The 20,850-nt window shown below is 48.4% G+C and overlaps 7 protein-coding genes across 7 annotated transcripts; 4 read left to right on the top strand and 3 right to left on the bottom strand.

The window, feature by feature from the left end:
• Window positions 1-1,446: 1,446 nt before the first annotated feature.
• N7478_007962 (OPT family oligopeptide transporter) lies at window positions 1,447-3,810 on the top strand (the record flags this gene model as incomplete). Its single annotated transcript, XM_056924176.1, has 1 exon — window positions 1,447-3,810. The coding sequence occupies one exon, from the start codon at window positions 1,447-1,449 to the stop codon at window positions 3,808-3,810; it is 2,364 nt and encodes a 787-aa protein (XP_056776902.1).
• Window positions 3,811-4,192: 382 nt separating this feature from the next.
• On the top strand, window positions 4,193-4,734 carry N7478_007961 (histone H2A.Z-specific chaperone CHZ1; the record flags this gene model as incomplete). The annotated part of the gene is made up of 3 exons (XM_056924175.1): window positions 4,193-4,327; window positions 4,403-4,412; window positions 4,538-4,734. 3 exons carry the CDS (start codon window positions 4,193-4,195, stop codon window positions 4,732-4,734), a joined length of 342 nt encoding a protein of 113 aa, XP_056776901.1.
• Window positions 4,735-5,481: 747 nt separating this feature from the next.
• N7478_007960 (SNARE domain- containing protein) lies at window positions 5,482-6,220 on the top strand (the record flags this gene model as incomplete). Its single annotated transcript, XM_056924174.1, has 4 exons — window positions 5,482-5,492; window positions 5,575-5,775; window positions 5,839-5,932; window positions 6,017-6,220. 4 exons carry the CDS (start codon window positions 5,482-5,484, stop codon window positions 6,218-6,220), a joined length of 510 nt encoding a protein of 169 aa, XP_056776900.1.
• A 537-nt stretch (window positions 6,221-6,757) lies between these two features.
• Window positions 6,758-7,949, bottom strand: N7478_007959 (uncharacterized protein; the record flags this gene model as incomplete). The annotated part of the gene is made up of 2 exons (XM_056924173.1): window positions 6,758-7,837; window positions 7,917-7,949. The coding sequence occupies 2 exons, from the start codon at window positions 7,947-7,949 to the stop codon at window positions 6,758-6,760; spliced, it is 1,113 nt and encodes a 370-aa protein (XP_056776899.1).
• Window positions 7,950-8,543: 594 nt separating this feature from the next.
• N7478_007958 (GNAT family N-acetyltransferase) lies at window positions 8,544-9,275 on the bottom strand (the record flags this gene model as incomplete). Its single annotated transcript, XM_056924172.1, has 1 exon — window positions 8,544-9,275. The coding sequence occupies one exon, from the start codon at window positions 9,273-9,275 to the stop codon at window positions 8,544-8,546; it is 732 nt and encodes a 243-aa protein (XP_056776898.1).
• A 3,517-nt stretch (window positions 9,276-12,792) lies between these two features.
• On the top strand, window positions 12,793-19,382 carry N7478_007957 (glutamate synthase (NADH); the record flags this gene model as incomplete). Its single annotated transcript, XM_056924171.1, has 4 exons — window positions 12,793-12,968; window positions 13,040-13,080; window positions 13,162-19,174; window positions 19,235-19,382. The coding sequence occupies 4 exons, from the start codon at window positions 12,793-12,795 to the stop codon at window positions 19,380-19,382; spliced, it is 6,378 nt and encodes a 2,125-aa protein (XP_056776897.1).
• Window positions 19,383-20,054: 672 nt separating this feature from the next.
• N7478_007956 (EMI1 family protein) lies at window positions 20,055-20,684 on the bottom strand (the record flags this gene model as incomplete). The annotated part of the gene is made up of 1 exon (XM_056924170.1): window positions 20,055-20,684. One exon carries the CDS (start codon window positions 20,682-20,684, stop codon window positions 20,055-20,057), a length of 630 nt encoding a protein of 209 aa, XP_056776896.1.
• Between the last annotated feature and the right edge of the window lie 166 nt (window positions 20,685-20,850).

Genomic DNA, 20,850 nt, shown 5'->3' with positions numbered 1-20,850 from the left:
GCGAAATCCTGCTATATAGTGAGCGGTGTATTGCTCAGAAGCTTCTAGCAGGGAGCTTCCATGGGCATCCACGGGTTTCCATCAGCTTCGATGCCCCAGCAACAGCGCCAATGCCCCCGTCATTGAAAGGTCTTGTTGGTTCCAGATGGGCCCAGTGGATTCAATCTTTGTTTCTACGAATTTACAAGGGATTTCTAGATGACTCTTTCAGCCGCCAGCTCATATTAACTGTATAGTGTTTATTGGCGTGTAGATTTTTTTTTCCTGATGCAGATGGCGGGGCAAAAAGTATGATGTAATCGTGGGATGCCCGGGTAACAGTATTGAAGGGGTACGTCACTGAATATTCCAGGGAGTTCTAGTGGGGTACTGTGGTATTGGTATGGTCACTGACTCGATAAGCGTCATCATGAATTCATTCATTCAAAACTCTCAGTGCTTAGTCACGTGCCAGTGATTCTATCGACACCTGAGGCAGACAGTCTCCCCAAGGCATAAAGGCATAAAGGCAGAAAGGCAGCCATGGTTGCTTCTAGAGCATTTCCTAATTGAGGGGGACTTCCCTTTCAAGAGGCACACTCTAACCCCGAGGTCCTAGATAAGCACATACTAGTACATACACCCTGGGAACCTTTGTACCAGAAAACCCTACTTTCTAAAGCTTCAACTTTCCTCACGAACAAGGATATTCCTTGCCAGATTCCTTCTTTGTACTTATCGGGTTATCCCTCCGACCACTGCTAAGATGGCCAAGGCATGACACCATAAACTATAGTTCTAGGAAGCCTTTATTCAAAACGTGGTACTACGGAGTAGTATCCATCAAAGGTAGTCTGTTCCTTTATTTTATTTTTATCTTCCTTCCTTTTTATAATAGAAAAGAAAGAAGAAAAGTAAAAAAAACCTCGGCCATCACCGGAGTTCAAGGCAAAAATCAAAAGACCCCCCCGGAGAAACTGTAGCTAAATCCTCGGTGAAATGAAGATTGGGTAAAAAGACCGGTCCACACGAGGGGGACCAAACCCGAATCAGCAGATTTTGATAACGCCATCCACGCTAAGATTGACTTGCTCCCAGGGCTAACTCTATTCAAGCTTCCGGGACGCATAGAATGCATGGAATGTAACTTGCTTGACAACGTCTGGACCCCCACCATATCGTGGTTGCGTTGATCTGCTCCCATGATTGGCTCAAATATCTACACTTAGCCCAAAGTCGCCGTCAGTTGATTTCGTGATTGCTGGCTTGGCACCGAAAGGTCACATTTTCTATTCGTAATGTGTCTATCTGAGTTGGAGTCTTACGGGTTATCCGGTTGAGACATTAAATAAATTGGGATTTCCCCCCGAGCAAAATGAATTGGAATTCTATTACTCCAGCCACTTTCTGGTATTCACAAAAAATACTCAAGAACCTCCCTTGAGAGGCTTCTTCAACTGTACCATCATGGCTCTCTTGGGTGTGTTCAAGCGGCGCAGAGATGTCCAAGAGGACGCGGTCACAGTAGTTGCGGCGGATAGTACCCAGGTTGAACCAGGATCCAAAGCTGAGGTGACTGACACCATTCTACCCGATGAAGAGAAAGTTCATATCCAAAGCGAGACTTTGGCAATTGAAAAGGAGGGTCTTGATGATCCGGAAATTGCTGCATTGCCCTTACAAGTACGCCAATTAATCAACTTGACCGATGACCCGACATTGCCTACCATCACCTTTCGATACTTCGTTCTTTCGGCCCTCTTCGTGATTCCCGGCGCTTTCTTATCCCAAATGAGTTACTTCCGTACCACCAGCGCGCCTTATTCCGTCTTCTTCGTCCAGATCGCCTGTCATTATGCTGGTCACTTTCTCGCTAGAACCCTTCCGGCATGGAATGTCGGAGCGCCAGGAACTCGCTTCTCCTTCAACTTGAACCCTGGCCCATGGAGCATCAAGGAACATGTGCTAGTTACCGTCACTGCAGCATCGGGAGCAACATATAACATGGGTTATACCCCAATTGTCTTAGCAGAGCTTTGGTACGGGACAAAGATTAATCCTGCTGTTGCCATCTTCTTCATGTGGGCTATTGTATGGACTGGATATGCATTCGCCGCTCTTGCTCGCAACATCCTTTTGCCTGATCCGGAGTATCTCTGGCCGAAAGCTCTAATGCAAACGACTTTATTCGAGACTTTTCGAAAGCAAGACGCCTCGTCACCTATCGCCAAACGACAAATGAAGGTCTTCTTCTTTGCATTCTTGGGGATGACCCTCTGGCAGTTCCTCCCAGAATACGTCTTCCCATTTTTCTCATCCTTGGCTTTTCTGTGCTGGGTTGCACCGCGAAATCCAGTGGCTAATTTCATTGGATCGGGTCTTGGGGGTATGGGATTTTTGAATCTGTCACTGGATTGGTCAAATATCAACTGGAACGGCTCTTCCATCATGCTTACTCCTTTCTGGACCCAAGTCATTCTATTCTTGGCTTTTGCTTTTAACTGTTGGGTTTTGATCCCCGCCGGGAAATGGGGCAAGCTGGGCTCATATAAACATGGCATGATGTCCAATAGTCTTATGTTGGCCAACGGGACAGAGTATCCGACACTGGACGTGTTGACTTCGGACTATCACTTGAACGAAACAGCTTATGAGCACTATGGACCTATGTACATGGGGCTACAAAATGTGTGGGCGACATTCTTCGACTACGCTAAATTGCCAGCTGCGATCACCTGGATTGCAACCTTCGGATACGTTCAAATTAAGAACAATCTTACCAAGATTTTCCGTGGTAATAAAGAATCTGAATCTTCGCAGGGTGGAATTCACCATCAGTATCATGACCGGCTCAATGTCATTCAGAGACAATACAAAGAGATCCCCTTGTGGTGGTACGGTCTTTTGTTTCTGGTTGCATTTATCATCCTCGTGGCCTGCATTGCGACTGGAAACCTTTTTATTCCTATCTGGACTCTTTTCGTGGCTTTAGCTAGTGCTGCTATCTTTGTCATTCCATTCGCATGGCTATATGCCATTTCCAACTATCAATTGGAGACTGGTTCATTCAACGAGCTGATGTACGGATACATGGTACACACTAAAGCCGGCTCCGGCCACCAGCATCCATGCGGTCCCTCAGTTTACGGCTCGATCGCCGGTGATGCTTGGTATCGGGCTCAGTACATGTTGCAAGACCAGAAGATTGGTTATTACATGCACATTCCACCACGCGAGATCTTCTTTTCCCAGATCTTCGGTACCCTCATGGGTGTCCCCATAAACTATGCCGTTATCCGCTGGGTTATGGATACGAAGGGCGACTATTTGACAGGCGCAAAGACGGACCCCCTGAACCAGTGGACTGGTCAGAGTTTACACACATCTAATACTATGGGTGTGCAATATGCAGTCCTTGGTCCCAAACGACTTTTTGCTGAAGCTGAGATGAAGCCCCTGCCGTGGTCTTTTCTCGTGGGTGCCGTCATTCCACCGATCCTCTTTGTGTTCCATCGCTTCTTCCCCAAATTGCGCATTGAGCTTTGGAATGTCAGTATCTTCTTCGGTGGCCTGGCGATGTTCTACGGAAATGTCAGTACCGGTTATACCTCAGCCATCATCGGCGGCTATGTTGTTATGTACTGGGCATATCGGCGTCACTTTGAAGTGTGGAAGCGGTACAACTATCTAGTTGCCGCTGCATTTGATGCTGGCTTCAACCTCAACATGCTGCTTATCTTCTTCTTCTTTGGAGCAGGCAAACAAGTGTCAATGCCAAACTGGTGGGGGAATAATGCGCAGTCGGTGGAAAGATGCTTCGCTTTGGAATAAACAAATAAACAGATCTTGTATATGTTTTGCTACTCGGGCTTCACGTCAGAGAGATTAAAATAATTACGAATGAACTTTCTATTCCACATATACGTTTCTTGTACAGAAAATGTAAAAAACAAGGAAGCATTTCACCTAGAAGTATTTACTTCCACCTAGTAGATGGCCCAGGGCACAGACTGTCACGGGGTCCCCACTCTGCAAAACTCAATAGCGAATCACATCACGGGATCGCGGCGTCCCTTACTGCTGCGGTTGTTTTGGTAGGAGAGCTATCTGACTTGCAGACCGTCTCTTTAAATTTCCCCCTCTTTCCTCCCTCCAATCCTCCCTTCCTACCATCCACACTTCCCATTTCATACAACCAACACATCTATCTGCCATGGGTGACCACGCTACTACCAATAACCCCACCACCGACCCCGCCTTCGAGAAGGGCAAGGGCAAGGCCACTGATCCTACCAATGAAATGAGCATGGATGAGGAAGATAGCTCATCTGAAAGCGAGCCCGAAGTTGTAAGTTCACTTCTGTGCAATACGTCACTTCTATTTCTCCTTCTCTCAATTGTGTACTAACTAGTGTCTCTTTAGGAACAAAACGGTACGCGCCGCTCTCAAGTCTGAACGTCATTGTGCCCTGTCTACACCCATACTTGGCCCAATGGCATTCTGCGACTTTCTCTCTATCGATTTCTGAGGCCCCTTATACTAAATTTCCAATTGCAGAGGAGGACGAAGACATGGACAACAACCTCGAGCCCATTGACCAAAGCAACATCATCCAGGGCGGCCGACGCACGCGCGGCAAGGTTATCGACTACGCCAATGTTGCTGAGCAGAATAAGGGCGAGATGGATGATGAGGACGAGGATGATGAGGAGTACGAGGGTGCTGGTGACGAGGACCACGAGATGCGCGGTTAAACGCCCAGCTTCCACGACACGACTCAGGCGATACGGAACTAGCTTTGAAGGATCAGGTTGGACCGGCGCTATTTACTGTCCAGGAGAGGCTTTCTCATCTTGTCATTTACCTGAGCCATGATCTCATCTTCCTCTTTGGGTCACGCTAGCCAGCGTTGACAACGATTCAATGAAAACTCATTTCTGATATGTACTCAACTTTTTCTTTTGCCTTGGAAAGATTCATAACATACATAGATCTTCAAAATGGCAGTGCATCCTTGATATTTAAAAATGCGTAACATGTATATGTGAAAACTTGTATTCAGCAAGGCGCGAGGGACTGAAGTATGTCTCAATTGTTGTGCCGATGATGTAACTGCTCCGATCGCAAAGAGCATACTACGAACACCCCCAAAACCGGACGCTATGACAACACGTATTCTCAACCCCATTGTTAGCATTGTCTTCAATACCATTACCTTTGTTGTATATTTTTCCTTTTCTGTTGTTAAGATCCTTGTAAATAAGACGCCTTATCACGTGCGGCCCCTGGCCGTAGTCTCGGAGTTACGCTTTGGCCACCTTGTGTTTTTGTCCGCCGCAAGCATCCAAAGTGCCTACACGCCTCGAATGCCATGAATCTGACAGTCACCTAGCATCGCACTATGCTTTTTGCTAATTATTGATTGATTATTTGATGGTTAATTGATTGGCGAACCACAGATTTACCGCCCGGGTCCCTCTGAACATATCTACACGAGCGTCATGGCTTCACGGTATAGTCCCGGTCCTCCACGCAAACACATCACAGAACTATCGAACCTCTATCGAAACTTTCAAGCTAATACTCATATATAGATTCCCACGCCAACGTGATCCCCGCGCTTCATCCTCCCTCTTCGACTCATACGGTGGTGGTGGCAACTCCCGCCCGGCGAGCAGATCACCCGCTCCAGCAGGCGGATACGGCTATGGAGGGTATCCCAGCTCAGGGGGGAATGGATATGGCAATGGAAACGCAGCTGGGCCTTCATTTCGAAGTGCGACCCCAGATAAAAAGTAAGCTATTCGGGAAAAAGCCGCTGAGTCCCTCAACATGATTCATGTCTAACCTTCGCTAAGGGGCCACTACTCCGATGCAGTCCTGTCATCACTGGAGTCACAAAACGATTCGGAGGTAGAAGGTATCACCGCCAAGGTGAAGATGCTCAAAGATGTAAGGAGGGTGTTCCATGCGTTCGCGGCGAAGAGAACGCAGCGCTGCATAACTATAAACACGGTCACTGACACGACCCTTTAGATAACTCTTGCCATTGGCGATGAAATCCGAGATACCACACATATGGACAATCTTGAGAGTTCGTTCGAAAACACCCGAGTCCGAATCCGAGGAAACATGAACCGCATGCTTCGCATGGCCGATAGTACTGGTATTGGCTGGAGGGTATGGCTCGGGTTTTTCTTCGCTGTTTTCCTCTTGTTCTTCTACGTCTGGATATTTTGATTGTCAGGATTATGAGACTTGGTCTTTTATACCCATTCGTGACCACCGTTTTTGATTTGACTTTTCGAAGCAATAGTGTCAAGCTCATATATTGTTTCCCTTTCTCTCCCCTGCTGCTTTGCTTGATCGCGGTAGAATTTACATACACGCAAACATACATCACTATTAGTATAGCATGGCTTTTCTGGCTAAGGCGTTTTATGGGCTTTTATTGTCAATTGAATATTCCGATTGTATCGATATGTTATATGCTTTATGGCTATGTGTCACTTTCTAAGGTTTACGCACAAGCACATGATTTATGCTTCTACACTTTGATCTATGGCAGTGATATGCTTTGCATAAAGGCCACCTGAAATGACCAGGGTCTTGAACTTCAGAATGTGGGAAGTAATAATATACATGATATCGAATGCCGTGAATGTTTGGATGCCTGAATCTAATATCTTAACCCTAACCCCATAATTTGATGCCCTTCGCAACGCCCATAGACACCATGCAAAAAACCTCATTTGAACGCAATAAGAGAGAGCCAAATCAATTAAGACTATCTCGTGGACCACCGACATGGCGAGGAAATCGCCGAGCAAATCCACTGCGCCGACTACCATGACTCGTGATTGAAGCACGCAGATCGTCCTCTTCATAAAGCATACTGCTCGAGTCAAGGGCATCACCACCCCCACTCCACCTATTGATAAACCGGCTTTGGGCTTCAGTCTCACGCGCTCGGCGCATCGGTGGCGTAGGAAGCATTCCACCACGAGTATTTGGCGTGCTAGTTCTGAAATTCTCAGCGAAACGACTCCGAGTGATTTCGTCGTTCTCGTTCTCATCTTCCTCGTCGGATTCTTCCTCCGTATCCGTATGTTGCCATTCACCTTCCTGTTCAGATCCATCCTCCGCCGCGGCAGGGATATCATCATCCAAATCTCGAGACATATCCTCACTCATAGGTTCAACGGCCTCAGGAATATCCGCATCCAAATCAGGTTGGTTATCAAAGTCTTCGTCCTCGTCATACAAGCCGCTCTCCTCGTAGTCATCATCATCTGGAAATCCCTCGGGAATATCATCGTCCAAGTCCTGCTCCATAAATCCATCTTCATCCCCAACATCTTCGCCCTCAAGCCCTTCCTCCCCTTCTTCAATTAAACCCTCAACATCTGCGTCCGCATCTGCATCCACAACCGCATCAGGGATATCATCATCGAGATCCCGCTCCATCCCCTGCTCTTCCTCATCATCTTCACCCTGCGTCATCCCCATATCATCCTCCATCATGCCTTCTGCATTCATCTCCATAGCCGCCGCCGCAAGCGCCTCTTCACGCTCCGCCTCTTCCTCTTTCATGCCCAGCATGGTTTTTGGACATCCAGCCGGCTTAATCCAGGAGTATCCGAAAGATGCAATGTTTTGTTTCCGGGTGCGTAAGGCTCGCTCCTCTATCAATAAAGCGGCGAGGCCATTTGATGGGGATCGAGAGGGCATGAAAGCTCGGCTGTTGTTCTGGTTGCTGTGTCCATTGCGGCGGGGGTTTGTAGCGGGGTCTTGGTGGGATTGCTGTGAGTCGACGGAGCGATATGGTTGTGATGAACCGAACCAGAGTTCATGTGACTATTATATTCGCAGGTGTTAGATCTGAGCTGCCCTTCGTTTAGAGATGGAAGGAAAACGAGGTGATCTCGATACTTACGTCGCGTGGGGTGAGGAATGGGAGAGACAGCATAATTGTTAAAGGGATGCAGGATTATATCTTTAGCTTCGTTCAGAAAAGCCACGGTCTTCGGTGGAAGGTGTAGATGTAGAGCTTTGAGATCTTGTGAAGTCCTGGGGTCGTGGCCTGCAACCTTCAGCCTTGCTAGCGCCGAGCGTCTGCTGTAGTTATCGGGGTCGAGAATGAGACGCTATGGGATCGGTGGGCCGGCCTTTAGATCTATAATTTGATTGCTGCGCCAATTCAACAAAGAAAGCCAAAGTGGGATGCGCGTGCTTGGTCTTGAACCAGGTTGAGGGAGCTAGGGCGGGTGGAAAAGTCCGCGGAGGCTCCACCCACCAACCATAACATTGGCAATTGCGGGGAGCTCATGCATGTCGCTATGGAGATGTTTTTATAGATGAATTGAATTGACCGTGTAGTCAATTCTTTGCTTTTTATTTTTTGTCAATGAATCCCGTAGCTACTTATATTCCTGCGCTCAATTGTTTTCGGGCAAGATAAATACCTGCTCATAGTATGTACTATTGACTATTATTTGTTCATCCGAGTCTTTGCTAGTATTGAAGCCGCTCCGCATAATGAGAAATACCTATACTCCAACGACTACTGTGGTGACCACATCATAAACCCTCCTAACATAAGCCCAGCATGTGGAAGGACCATTGAAAATGGCCCTCGTAATTGGAACCCTAAATTTTGATAAAGCTTCTCCCCATCCTCACTTGCTTCCAAATCAACAACCACCCCTTCATCTTGCGCCCTTCGCAAAACCTCATCCATCAATCGACGCCCTAATCCCAGGCGCTGATAGAAAGACGACACAACCACACTTTGCGTATGCCACCGATTCATACTTTTCATCTCAGGAGACCCCCAATAAAGGTGCGTATCATGATGAACAGATTTCATAAATGCACCCATAGCAGCAGGGTCGATCGACCGATCGGGCCAGAAGAAATTCACTACAGAAGTATGAATCTTGAACCACCACCTTCTTAGGGTAAGCCAGACAGAGCTCTGAGTGGCAACTAGTTGCACGGCAGCTTGATCGTGCCCGAGCCGTATGAATTGTGCATAGGCTACTGGTTTGGATGGGTTGAGAGCATCTGCGGCTACGAATCCGATATTCCTGGGATCAAGGGAGCGGCCTTGGATCATCTGGGTGAAGCGACGGGTGACGTGGTCGGGGTATTTATGACGATGTGGACATAGAAATGAATTGAGCTCTGAATCAAAGTATTCTGTTGCTGCTATATGGGCCACGATTGGAATGTCTGAGCTTTGTAGATGGCGGATCAGAAATCCTTCCCCGGGCTTCTGTTGTGACAATGCCATTGGTTCGTTCTGGAGCGAAATATTGGGAAAGTATGTATGCTTTTATGCTGGTCTTATGTACGTAGAGCTGGAGGTCATAAATGCTGAGCTTGATGGATCTTTCGTGGGCTCATATAGGGAGTGAGATGTATACAGTGCAAAAGGGATTGTAGTTATCTTAAGATCTCCAACTCTAAAGGCAATGAGTCATGCTCTGATGTCGTATTCATTCAGATGTCATGGGGCACTTATTTAGCCAGTGACAGTGACTTTAAAAGCAGTTTTTATAGGGGGCTAGATAATCTGATCAAGTGAGATGCCAACCGGAATACTACTCATACCCTAACAGAAGCCATAGCATGCAATAGGAGTCTCAGAGCATTTCCGCAAGTGCCAAGTCAGAATCCCAGGACCACCCGCCACGCTCTGGCTAGTGTTTAACGTAAGGCTATTGCCAGGCCCAAGGCTGTAAGAACACATCCATAATCCGGTTCGTATTCAACTGAACAGTACCCAGTAGACCGTAGACAATTCCAAAGAGCCCCGAAATTCACCGAATCTCCTCCGTGACAGCTAAACTAGCAGCTAATACCCGGTGAACCCAAGTAGACAAAGGTTCCAGGCAGGTGAAGAACAGTGTCTCGGGAAAAGTCGGGTGCGGACGCGATGCGGCGGGTTCTTGCAGCAGGTTACCATCAGTTCGCATTTGATGGGCACGCACCCCAGTCTTATATTCACCTTGCGTTTCATTGGACTATGGAAGATAGTGCATAATCAGGTGATATCCACTACTAGTGGATCCCGCGGCGGAGTGGGTTTTGGTCAGAAACTAGTGGTATGGAGTGCTAGATGCGGGCATAGATACTCAATAACATGATGATTCAAATAAACAGATTTAGATGAATGAGTGTTTTTGGAAATGACGAAATATGGATAGGAATATGTAGGTTCTCGTGATATTTTACCAAATGTTGCTAAGTAGGTCAATACCTAGAAGCTCTGAGTCAAAACGGTCTCTTCCTAGTGCTGGTAGGACTCTTGTAGATGGTCGATTCCCGAAGACTATACACACAATGGGTGACACAGGAGCACTAGCGTGTGAAATCTACTGGTTTCGAATGCGTAGTTAGTGCATGGTCCTGTGTTACCCGAGGCAAGTGGTCCCTGGGAGATGTATGGCCTGATGAAACATTTCATGGTGTCTATGTTAAAGGGAGAAGAGACTAGAATTTTTCGTACGGATCGGCCGATAGGTATTGTGCTAGGAAATTCCTCTTGCAAAACGATTGTTTACAACCATATCCACATGTGCATACTCTTTAGAACGGGATGATGTATTATGTATTTTCATTATCAAGGTGAATCTTATCATACTATACATCCTCACCCGCTTCACGTGTCAGAGTCGGAGTATTGCCCTCCGGATGAATGCTTAAGTCCGAGGTTCTAATTTACGGGGTAAACGAAAGACTGGTCCCAACTCTCCCCAGAAAAGTTTCTATTTCAGACGCGAAAAGTGGAGGGAAAGGGGGGAATGAAGAGTGGCAAGAAGGGAAGAGACCGGGAGTTTATTTGATGTTTTCCCCTGGGAAGAGGAATGGAATCAGTGAGTGAAAAGCGGATTAATTTCCCCCATGCCGCGATAAGCAGTTTGAATGACCATCAACAATGAGCTGGGGAAAACTGATTTGAGGGAGGGGGTCCAGGAGTAGGGGGAAAGCGAATGAAGCGAGCCCGAAATCGGGGAGCGCACAAGCAATGATTTGAGGTGGAATCATTGGTCAGATCAAGTATTGAGAACATTTGAAGGGTACACCTGGGGGGGCAGTTAGGGAGGAGAGGAAGATTCCGGACAGCTTGGCCGTTGTCGGAATTGGGGGAAACATGTCCATACTGTATTGGTATGTATGGGGCGTATGGAGGGTATGGAGGGTATACTCCGCGGGTGCGTGGCCCCTGATCTGATGCACAGGTGCACGCAGAGAAGTGGGTCGAGGCTCGGAAACGGTGAGCTTCAGATCCCCTTCTAAATGGGAGATTCATGGGTTGGATCTGAGGGAGATTACCAATTTTCCAAAACATCTTGGCAGTCCGATCTAGCTGTGCCAAGTTCAATGATCCTTGCCTTGCTTTTTCTTCAAGGATCGCCCTTTTGACTGAGACGTACGCTGGCCGGCGAGCCATCCGTTGTCCACACATAGTAAGTACATAGCAGTGTAGGCATGGAATGGCCATTGGAGGGGGATAAGCATTGGATATACTGCCCCACTACCAGACATCGGCCACGGGGGACCATCAACACTTCTCCGTACACCCGTGCCCAAATGGCCCAGATGGACAAGTAGGGACAAGACGGTTTTCGTGCCTTGGGTGGTCTGTTTGCGGCTACAGGCCAATCAGACTGTCGGATTTCCCAGAAGGGGCCGTTCGGTGGCTCCACCACCCGAGCATGCGTCCGTACGAGATGCATGTGGATGCGGATGAGACTATGGAGAAGAGGAAGAATCTCTTACTTGGGGAGAGAGGGAGAGAGAGAGAGAGAGAGAGAGACCAGATCTCTGTATTGATACAATACGGTTATTTCAATGTACCGCTCCACCTTGGATCAATTAATCTTTGCCCAGGTGAAGGGAGTCAAAGTTGACGTAGCAAAAACCTAATCGTTTTGACCCAAAGGTTGCAATATCAGCCCGCTGATTGGCTGGTCTACGCTTATCTCGATGATTTGCACGCCGTAATCATAATGATTATCATTACTCGGCCCATCATTGCTGGAAGCTCTAACGTCGCTGGAATGTCCTGCTTCCGGCTATGAGGGGAACGAAACCATTTGAACGGGGTTTTTGGGAATTTGGTATTGGAGATTTCATTGATGCTTATAGGTAAATACATAAATGGATGAAATAAATTAAATTAAAATCCAAACCTCCAAATTTGGTTCCAAAAATTACAGCAAACCATCTCCCCCTCCAACTTGACCAAGAAAAGAACTTGAAGCCGGGGAACATTGGAAGTTAACCACCTCGAACTACCTGGGAAAAGACCGACCACTTAAAGTAACGTCTCCAAGTTGAAAGGCCCAGTTTTTTGCCACGAGCAGGGAAATCCAGGCAAAGTAATACCCCACAGGTATTTTATTTGGAGGGGGGAAAAAGGAGCCCTTCGGAGCTGCTCTCTCTCTACCTGCAAAGCCCCCTCGGAGCTATTGTCCTGCCTTAATCTTTTTTTTTTTAATTTTTAATTTTTATTAATTTTTATGGTTATTATTATTATTCCAACCCCTCCTTGATCTTTTTTCTCTCTCTGTTACTTCTCTCCCTCTCCTCATCTTGTGATTTTCCCTCTCCCCCTCGCAGACGGGATATCACATTGAATTGATTGATCTCACCTTCCCCGTGCTGCATCTGGTGACAAATCCTCTTATCGCCCTATCGAAACAACTTATCCCGCCCACGAGTGTCGGCGGAGATCTCCAGAGCCAGCATTTCCAACTTCATCTTGACTTGATTCATTCATTCGCTGCCCCCAAGGCGGAAGGATGGGTCTTAACTTGCAGGAAATATATGGCAATGATATAAGTGAAGCCGAAGCTCCTCATGAGTATTCGGAGTACCAGCCAAAGAAAGGTTATGGCTGGGCAAATACTCTGCCAGAGCGACAGGGTCTTTATGACCCCGAATATGAAAAGGATGCGTGTGGTGTTGGATTCGCAGCGTAAGTGGCACCCATTCAACTCATGAATTGGCCTAGATGGACGGCACAACTGACTCCAATTCCAAATCCAGCCACATCAAGGGCAAGCCGAGCCACAAGATTGTGAGCGATGGTAAGTCCTCCCCCCACCTTCCCTCAGTTTCCTGCAGACACAATGATCCCGAGAATACAGGCTGACGTACTTCCCGGACAGCCCGCAATCTATTGTGCAACATGACCCATCGTGGAGCGGTTGGCTCAGATGCGCGAGATGGTGACGGTGCTGGTGTGATGACCAGTATCCCACATAAGTTTTTTATTAAGAATTTTGCTCGTGAGGTGGGTGTAGACCTCCCACCACTAGGCCAGTATGCTGTCGGCAACTTGTTCTTCAAGCCCGATGAAGATACTCTTAAGCAATCCATCGCTAGCTTCGAGGAATTGGCCACCTCCCTCGGCCTACGAGTCCTGGGATGGCGCGAGGTGCCTCATGACTCCACAATTCTTGGACCGGCTGCATTATCAAGGGAGCCTACTATTATGCAACCCTTTGTTGTGCTGAAATCCGCCTATGGCGAGGGCAACAAGCCCGAGATTACTGACACTGAAAAGTTCGATGCGCGGACGTTTGAACTTCAACTCTATGTTCTACGGAAACGTGCCACCCACGTTATTGGGATGGGTAACTGGTTCTACCTGTGCTCTCTCAGTAACCGTAATATCGTTTACAAGGGTCAGCTATCCCCTGTGCAGGTGTATCAATACTACCATGATCTTGTCAATGTTGACTACGAGGGTCACTTTGCCCTGGTTCATTCGCGTTTCTCGACAAATACATTCCCTTCTTGGGACCGTGCGCAACCCTTGCGATGGGCTGCTCACAATGGTGAAATTAACACATTGCGCGGAAATAAGAACTGGATGCGTGCACGTGAAGGAGTGCTTCGATCGGAAGTCTTCGGCGATGAGTTAGACCAGTTGTACCCCATTGTTGAGGAAGGTGGATCCGACTCGGCTGCCTTCGATAATGTCCTGGAGTTGCTTATGATTAACGGTGTCTTGTCTCTGCCAGAGGCTGTCATGATTATGATTCCCGAGGCCTGGCAAGACAACCCAGCTATGGATCCGGCCAAGTCTGCTTTCTACGAATGGGCAGCTTGTCAGATGGAACCCTGGGACGGCCCCGCCTTGTTTACCTTCTCTGATGGTCGTTACTGTGGTGCTAACCTTGACCGTAATGGTCTGCGTCCATGTCGTTTCTATGTGATGGATGACGACCGCATTGTTTGTGCCTCAGAAGTCGGCGCTATCGATATTGACCCCGAGCGTGTGGTCCAAAAGGGTCGTCTACAGCCCGGAAAGATGCTTCTCGTCGATACGGTGGCTGGACGCATTATAGATGACTCTGAATTGAAGCAGACTGTTGCTCAACGTCAGGACTTTGCCAGCTGGCTGGACAAAGAGCTCCTGAAGTTGCCTGCTATAAAAAAGCTACTACTGGATCAGAATGTTGATCTTTCATTTGCTCTTGATGATAACACAGTGCAGAATGATCCCCGCCTTCGAGCATTTGGCTACTCATTCGAGCAAGTCAGTCTGCTCCTTGGCCCCATGGGTGCGGATTCTAAGGAAGCCCTTGGCTCTATGGGCAACGATGCTCCCTTGGCTTGCATTGCTCAACAACCTCGTCTTCTTTACGAGTATTTCCGCCAACTCTTCGCCCAGGTTACCAATCCTCCAATCGATCCCATCCGAGAAGCCGTGGTCATGTCTCTTGAGTGCTACGTTGGCCCGCAGGGTAACTTGCTAGAAATGGATCCATCCCAGTGCCACCGTTTGCTTCTACCATCTCCTATTCTGAGCATTCCCGAGTTCAACGCCTTGAAGAACATTACTCACGCCCATAGAGATTGGACTGTCCGTACAATCGACATCACTTTTGAAAAAATCAAGGGCACCGCCGGCTATCTTGAAACATTAGATGCAATTTGCGATGCTACAACGGAGGCTATTCAAAGTGGTGACAAAATTATTGTTCTTTCTGACCGCGCTACCAGCGCTGACCGTGTGCCTATTTCGGCATTGCTGGCCACCGGTCTGGTACACCACCACTTGGTCCGCAACAAGTGGCGCTCATTCGCTGCTCTAGTTGTTGAAACTGCCGAGGCTCGTGAAGTTCACCACCACTGTGTCCTCCTTGGATACGGTGCTGATGCTATTAACCCGTACCTTGCCATGGAGTGCATCCTTAAGATGAACCGCGAGAACCTGATTAGAAAGGATCTCCCTGACGAGAAGGTCATTGAAAACTACAAGGCCTCTTGTGATGGTGGTATTCTCAAGGTCATGAGTAAGATGGGTATCTCCACTCTTCAGTCCTACAAGGGTGCTCAGATCTTTGAGGCCCTCGGTATCGATGACAGCGTGATCGATCGTTGCTTTGCTGGTACCGCCAGTCGCATCCGTGGTATCACCTTTGACCTGATCGCCCAAGATGCCTTTGCTTTCCATGAGCGTGGGTACCCGTCTCGCGACATTGTTGAGATTCCCGGTCTCCCTGAGTCGGGTGAATACCACTGGCGTGACGGTGGCGAGGCTCATGTCAACGACCCAGTCAGCATCGCTAATATGCAAGATGCCGTTCGCAACAAGAACGATAAGTCTTACGAGGCTTATGCCAAGGCTGAACACGAGCAGATCAAGAATTGTACTCTACGTGGTATGCTCGAATTCGACTTTGAGCAGCGTGCACCAATTCCTATTGACCAGGTTGAGCCTTGGACCGAGATTGTACGCCGTTTCGTGACTGGTGCTATGTCTTACGGATCCATTTCCATGGAGTCCCACTCGACTATTGCTATTGCCATGAACCGCTTGGGTGGTAAGTCCAACACTGGTGAAGGTGGTGAAGATGCTGAGCGCAGTAACCGTATGGAGAATGGCGACACTATGCGTTCTGCCATTAAGCAGATTGCCTCTGGACGTTTTGGTGTGACTTCGAACTACCTGGCAGACGCCGATGAGCTGCAAATCAAGATGGCCCAGGGTGCCAAGCCCGGTGAGGGTGGTGAGCTGCCTGGTCATAAAGTCCTCGGTCCTATCGCTCGCACTCGTCACTCTACCCCGGGTGTCGGTCTGATCTCTCCTCCTCCGCACCACGACATCTACTCAATTGAGGATCTGAAGCAGCTCATTTACGATCTGAAGTGCTCTAACCCACGTGCTCGTGTCTCAGTCAAGCTTGTGTCTGAAGTTGGTGTTGGCATCGTTGCTTCCGGTGTCGCCAAGGCGAAGGCGGATCACATCTTGATTTCTGGTCATGACGGTGGTACCGGTGCCTCGCGCTGGACTGGTATCAAGTATGCTGGTCTTCCCTGGGAGTTGGGTCTTGCAGAGACCCACCAGACGCTTGTCCTAAACGATCTTCGTGGTCGTGTTGTGGTTCAGACTGACGGTCAGATTCGCACTGGTCGTGATCTTGCTATTGCCTGTCTCCTCGGTGCCGAAGAGTTTGGTTTCGCAACAACTCCATTGATTGCTATGGGTTGTATCATGATGAGAAAGTGCCACCTCAACACTTGCCCTGTTGGCATTGCTACCCAGGATCCTGAACTTCGCAAGAAGTTCAAGGGTACCCCGGAGAATGTTATCAACTTCTTCTTCTATGTCGCTAATGAGATGCGAGCTATCATGGCTAAGCTTGGTGTTCGTACTATCAACGAAATGGTTGGCCGGGCCGAGCTGCTCAAGGTTCGAGATGATATTCGCAACCAGAAGCAGGAACGTGTGGACCTATCGCTCATCCTCACCCCTGCACACTCGCTCCGCCCAGGTGTTGCTACCTACAACGTTCGGAAGCAGGACCATCGCCTTCACACTCGTCTTGATAACAAGTTGATTGCCGAATCCGAGCTTGCTCTGGAGAAGGGTCTTCCTTGTCGCATCGAGTGCGATGTCGTTAACACTGATCGTGCTATGGGTGCTACATTGTCATACCAGATTAGTCGACGCTACGGCGAGGAAGGGCTTCCTCAAGACACTATTCATGCCAACATCAAGGGCTCTGCTGGTCAATCATTCGGCGCCTTCCTCGCCCCTGGTGTCACTCTGGAGCTTGAAGGTGATGCCAATGACTATGTTGGCAAGGGTCTTTCTGGTGGTCGTCTCATTGTCTATCCTCCTCGAGGTGCTGCTTTCAGGGCCGAGGAGAACGTTATTGTGGGTAACACCTGTTTGTATGGTGCTACTCGTGGTACTGTCTACTTCCGCGGTGTTGCCGCCGAACGATTCGCTGTCCGCAACTCAGGTGCCACTGCTATTGTTGAGGGCGTTGGTGACCACGGTTGTGAGTACATGACTGGTGGCCGTGTCCTCATTTTAGGCTCTACTGGTCGTAACTTTGCTGCCGGTATGTCCGGTGGTATTGCTTATGTCCTAGACATGAAGCGGGACTTCCACTCTAAGGTCAACTTGGAAATGGTTGAAGTCTCTGGCATCGAGGACCCCTCGGAGATTGCATTCGTTCGCGGTTTGATTGAGGACCACCACCACTACACTGGATCCGAGCTTGCTGCTCGCATTCTTCTTGACTTTAACCGTGCCCTTCCCCATTTCATCAAGGTTTTGCCAACTGACTACAAACGTGTCATGGAAGAAGAGGCTGCCAAGGCAGAGGCTGCTAAGAAGGCCGAGTTCTCTCTTCCTCAGCTTCCCAGCACTTCCGTTGGAAGCGAGAAAGCCAAGGCTAAGACCGATGAGAAGAAGGCCGAGTTGTTGGACATTGAGGATAGCATTAGTGACTCCAAGACCGAGAAGAAGCGCTCTGCGCTGATCTTGGATAAGACCCGCGGTTTCATGAAGTATAGCCGTCGCAGCGAGAAATACCGCAACCCGACCACTCGTACTCGTGATTGGGGTGAGATATCCAACCGTCTCAGTGAGGACGAGCTCAAATACCAGTCGGCTCGTTGTATGGACTGCGGTGTTCCCTTCTGTCAATCTGACACCGGTTGTCCCATTTCCAACATTATTCCCAAGTGGAACGAATTGGTCTTTCAGAATCAATGGCAAGATGCGCTTAACCGCTTGCTCATGACCAACAACTTCCCTGAGTTCACTGGTCGTGTATGCCCTGCGCCTTGCGAGGGCGCCTGTGTTTTGGGAATCAACGAGGACCCTGTTGGCATCAAGTCCATCGAGTGTGCCATCATTGACCGTGGTTTCGAGATGGGCTGGATGATTCCTTGTCCTCCTCAGACCCGCACTGGCAAAACTATTTCCATCATTGGATCTGGCCCTGCCGGTCTTGCCGCCGCTGACCAGCTGAACCGCGCCGGTCACTCTGTTACCGTCTATGAGCGTGCTGACCGCTTTGGTGGTCTTCTCATGTACGGTATTCCAAACATGAAGCTTGACAAGAAGGTTGTCCAGCGCCGCGTGGATCTGATGGCCGCAGAGGGCGTCAAGTTCGTGGCTGGTACAGCCGTTGGGCCTGACAGTGATGTGACACTACAGTCTCTACGTGCCACCAGTGATTCTGTTATCATTGCCACTGGTGCTACTGTTGCTCGTGATCTAAAGGTTCCCGGACGTGAGCTCGATGGTGTCCACTATGCTATGCAATTCCTCCACAAGAACACCAAGTCTCTCCTCGACTCCGATCTTTCTGATGGCGAGTACATTTCTGCCAAAGACAAGCACGTCGTCGTCATTGGCGGTGGTGACACTGGTAACGACTGCATTGGTACCTCTGTTCGTCATGGTGCTAAGTCGGTCACCAACTTTGAGCTGTTGCCCCAGCCTCCTCCGGAGCGTGCCAACGACAACCCATGGCCTCAGTGGCCCCGTATCTACCGTGTCGATTACGGACACTCAGAGGTCAAGACTCACATGGGCAAGGATCCTCGTGAGTACTGTGTCATGTCTACTGAATTTGTGGACGATGGCAGTGGTCGCGTCCGTGGTATCAACACCGTTCGTGTTGAATGGACCAAGAGTGCTACTGGCGGCTGGGATATGAAGACTGTGGAAGGCAGCGAGCAATTCTTCCCCGCTGACCTTGTTCTCCTGTCCATGGGCTTCTTGGGTCCCGAGGACCGCCTCCTTGGTGATGAGATTTCTCGTGACCCTCGCAAGAACGTCAAGACACCCCCTGGTCACTACTCGACCAACATCCCTGGTGTCTACGCCGCCGGTGATTGTCGCCGTGGACAATCTTTGATCGTCTGGTAAGCTTATCTTGATAAAATGTTCTCATAATTTTGCCCTCGCTAACATGATTATTTTAGGGGTATTAATGAAGGTCGCCAATGTGCTAGAGAAGTTGATGCTTTCCTGAGTGGTGTCAGCTCACACCTCCCTGTCACCGGTGGCATTGTCCGCCGACCAGCTATCGACTCTGTCCCTCAGCCCGCTGAGACACAAGTCGTTGCTTAAACGAATTTCTTATATGCCTGAGGTCTGTTTACGAGTATGACGGATGACTATGAGTATGATATCCGGCCTGGTGACAAAAGGGTGGTCAAAACTGGAGTTTTACTGTACTGTTCGAATGGAGATTCTTTTTGATTATTGATGCGATGTTTTCCTTGTTTTGGTTTTTGTCTCATTTTAATTTCGGCCATTTTAACTGCGCTGGTGGTTTCTTTTTTCTTTTTTCTCCCAGCAGCGTTCCTCTATGCAAGGTGTTTAGAGCGTCTGCCATGCGGTGGTTTTTTTTCTGTTGTACATAGTCCTGCGTTTTCATGTTTGAATTTTTATCAAGCATAATGATTACGTTCCTCATTCAATCTTACTCTTCCTGAGAGTAGTTATCCCGATCCTCTAATACTCACTGAGAAAGGCACTTGCATTGTTTACACCGTAAAGCCAGAAACTCTCCGGCAAGCTTGACAATGTCAAATTTCCTCTATTAAAACCGGGAACAAGAACTTGAACATAATATACCCGTTAGAGTAGAGAATTGCAGGAAATTAAACATCCCTGACATCGTAAATTATAATACAAAATTTGCGCCCAAACAAAGTGATGTATATCTACATATCATAATACAAAGACAAGACCAAAAATAATACACAGAGCCCACTGGCACCAACTTGACCGGATATCTCAAACACCCCCCTTCTGCTTCTCCGTCTGCTGCGCCTCCTCAGCAACCTTCATCTCTTTCTCAAGAGCCGCAAAATCACCCTTAAAAGCATCCGAAGCAGGATCAAGCCTTACATCCCAAACATCCTCGCTACTAGGCCCAGTCTTATATTTAATAGCCTTCTTCTTGTTATGATCACGAATAGTTTTCCTCCGCAGCTCATCCGACCATCCTCTCGTCTTCATGCATAACCAGAAATTATCCCAGTGGTCGCTGCAAGACCTCAATTCTCCATAACGATAGACATTGACGAATTGTCCTCCGAACGATTGACAGAAAAATGCGTAATCAAAGGCTGTGCGGCAGGACATGGTGTCTGCGTAGAGAGATTCGGGAGCAATGGATGAAGTTGGGTGTTCGGCGGTGCCATTTAATGACGACGTAGATGATTGTGTGGTATTATTTAATTCTCCATCTGCTCTTCGGAGGTCGGCGAGAAGCTGATTGAATTCTAGGTCGGCTTGTTCGTCTGGTGTCAACTTTTTAGGTGGTGCATTTTGCGGAGTGGTTGATTCTGGTAAAGTTGGAGTGTTGTTGGAGCTGGAGCTGGGTTTGTCTCCGGAAGTACTGGAGTTCCATAACCAACCCATGATCTTTGGAGGGGAGACTAAGGGATCTGTAGCCTGCTGTGGTATTTGTGTTGGAATTGAAGTAGCACAACGCGGTGCTAATCCGCCTGGCAGATCTCGGGAGTGATATTCGATATGGTCACGTGTTGAACAGGCACCCGATAACTAAGGATAAGGCGATAAGATT

The sequence above is a fragment of the Penicillium angulare genome (genome assembly GCF_028827245.1).
Source record: "Penicillium angulare strain IBT 27051 chromosome Unknown utg000005l_segment0_segment0, whole genome shotgun sequence".
NCBI classification, from domain to species: Eukaryota; Fungi; Ascomycota; class Eurotiomycetes; order Eurotiales; family Aspergillaceae; genus Penicillium; species Penicillium angulare.
Note: the sequence above shows the minus strand (reverse complement) of the source record. Positions and strands in the feature narration are given on the sequence as shown.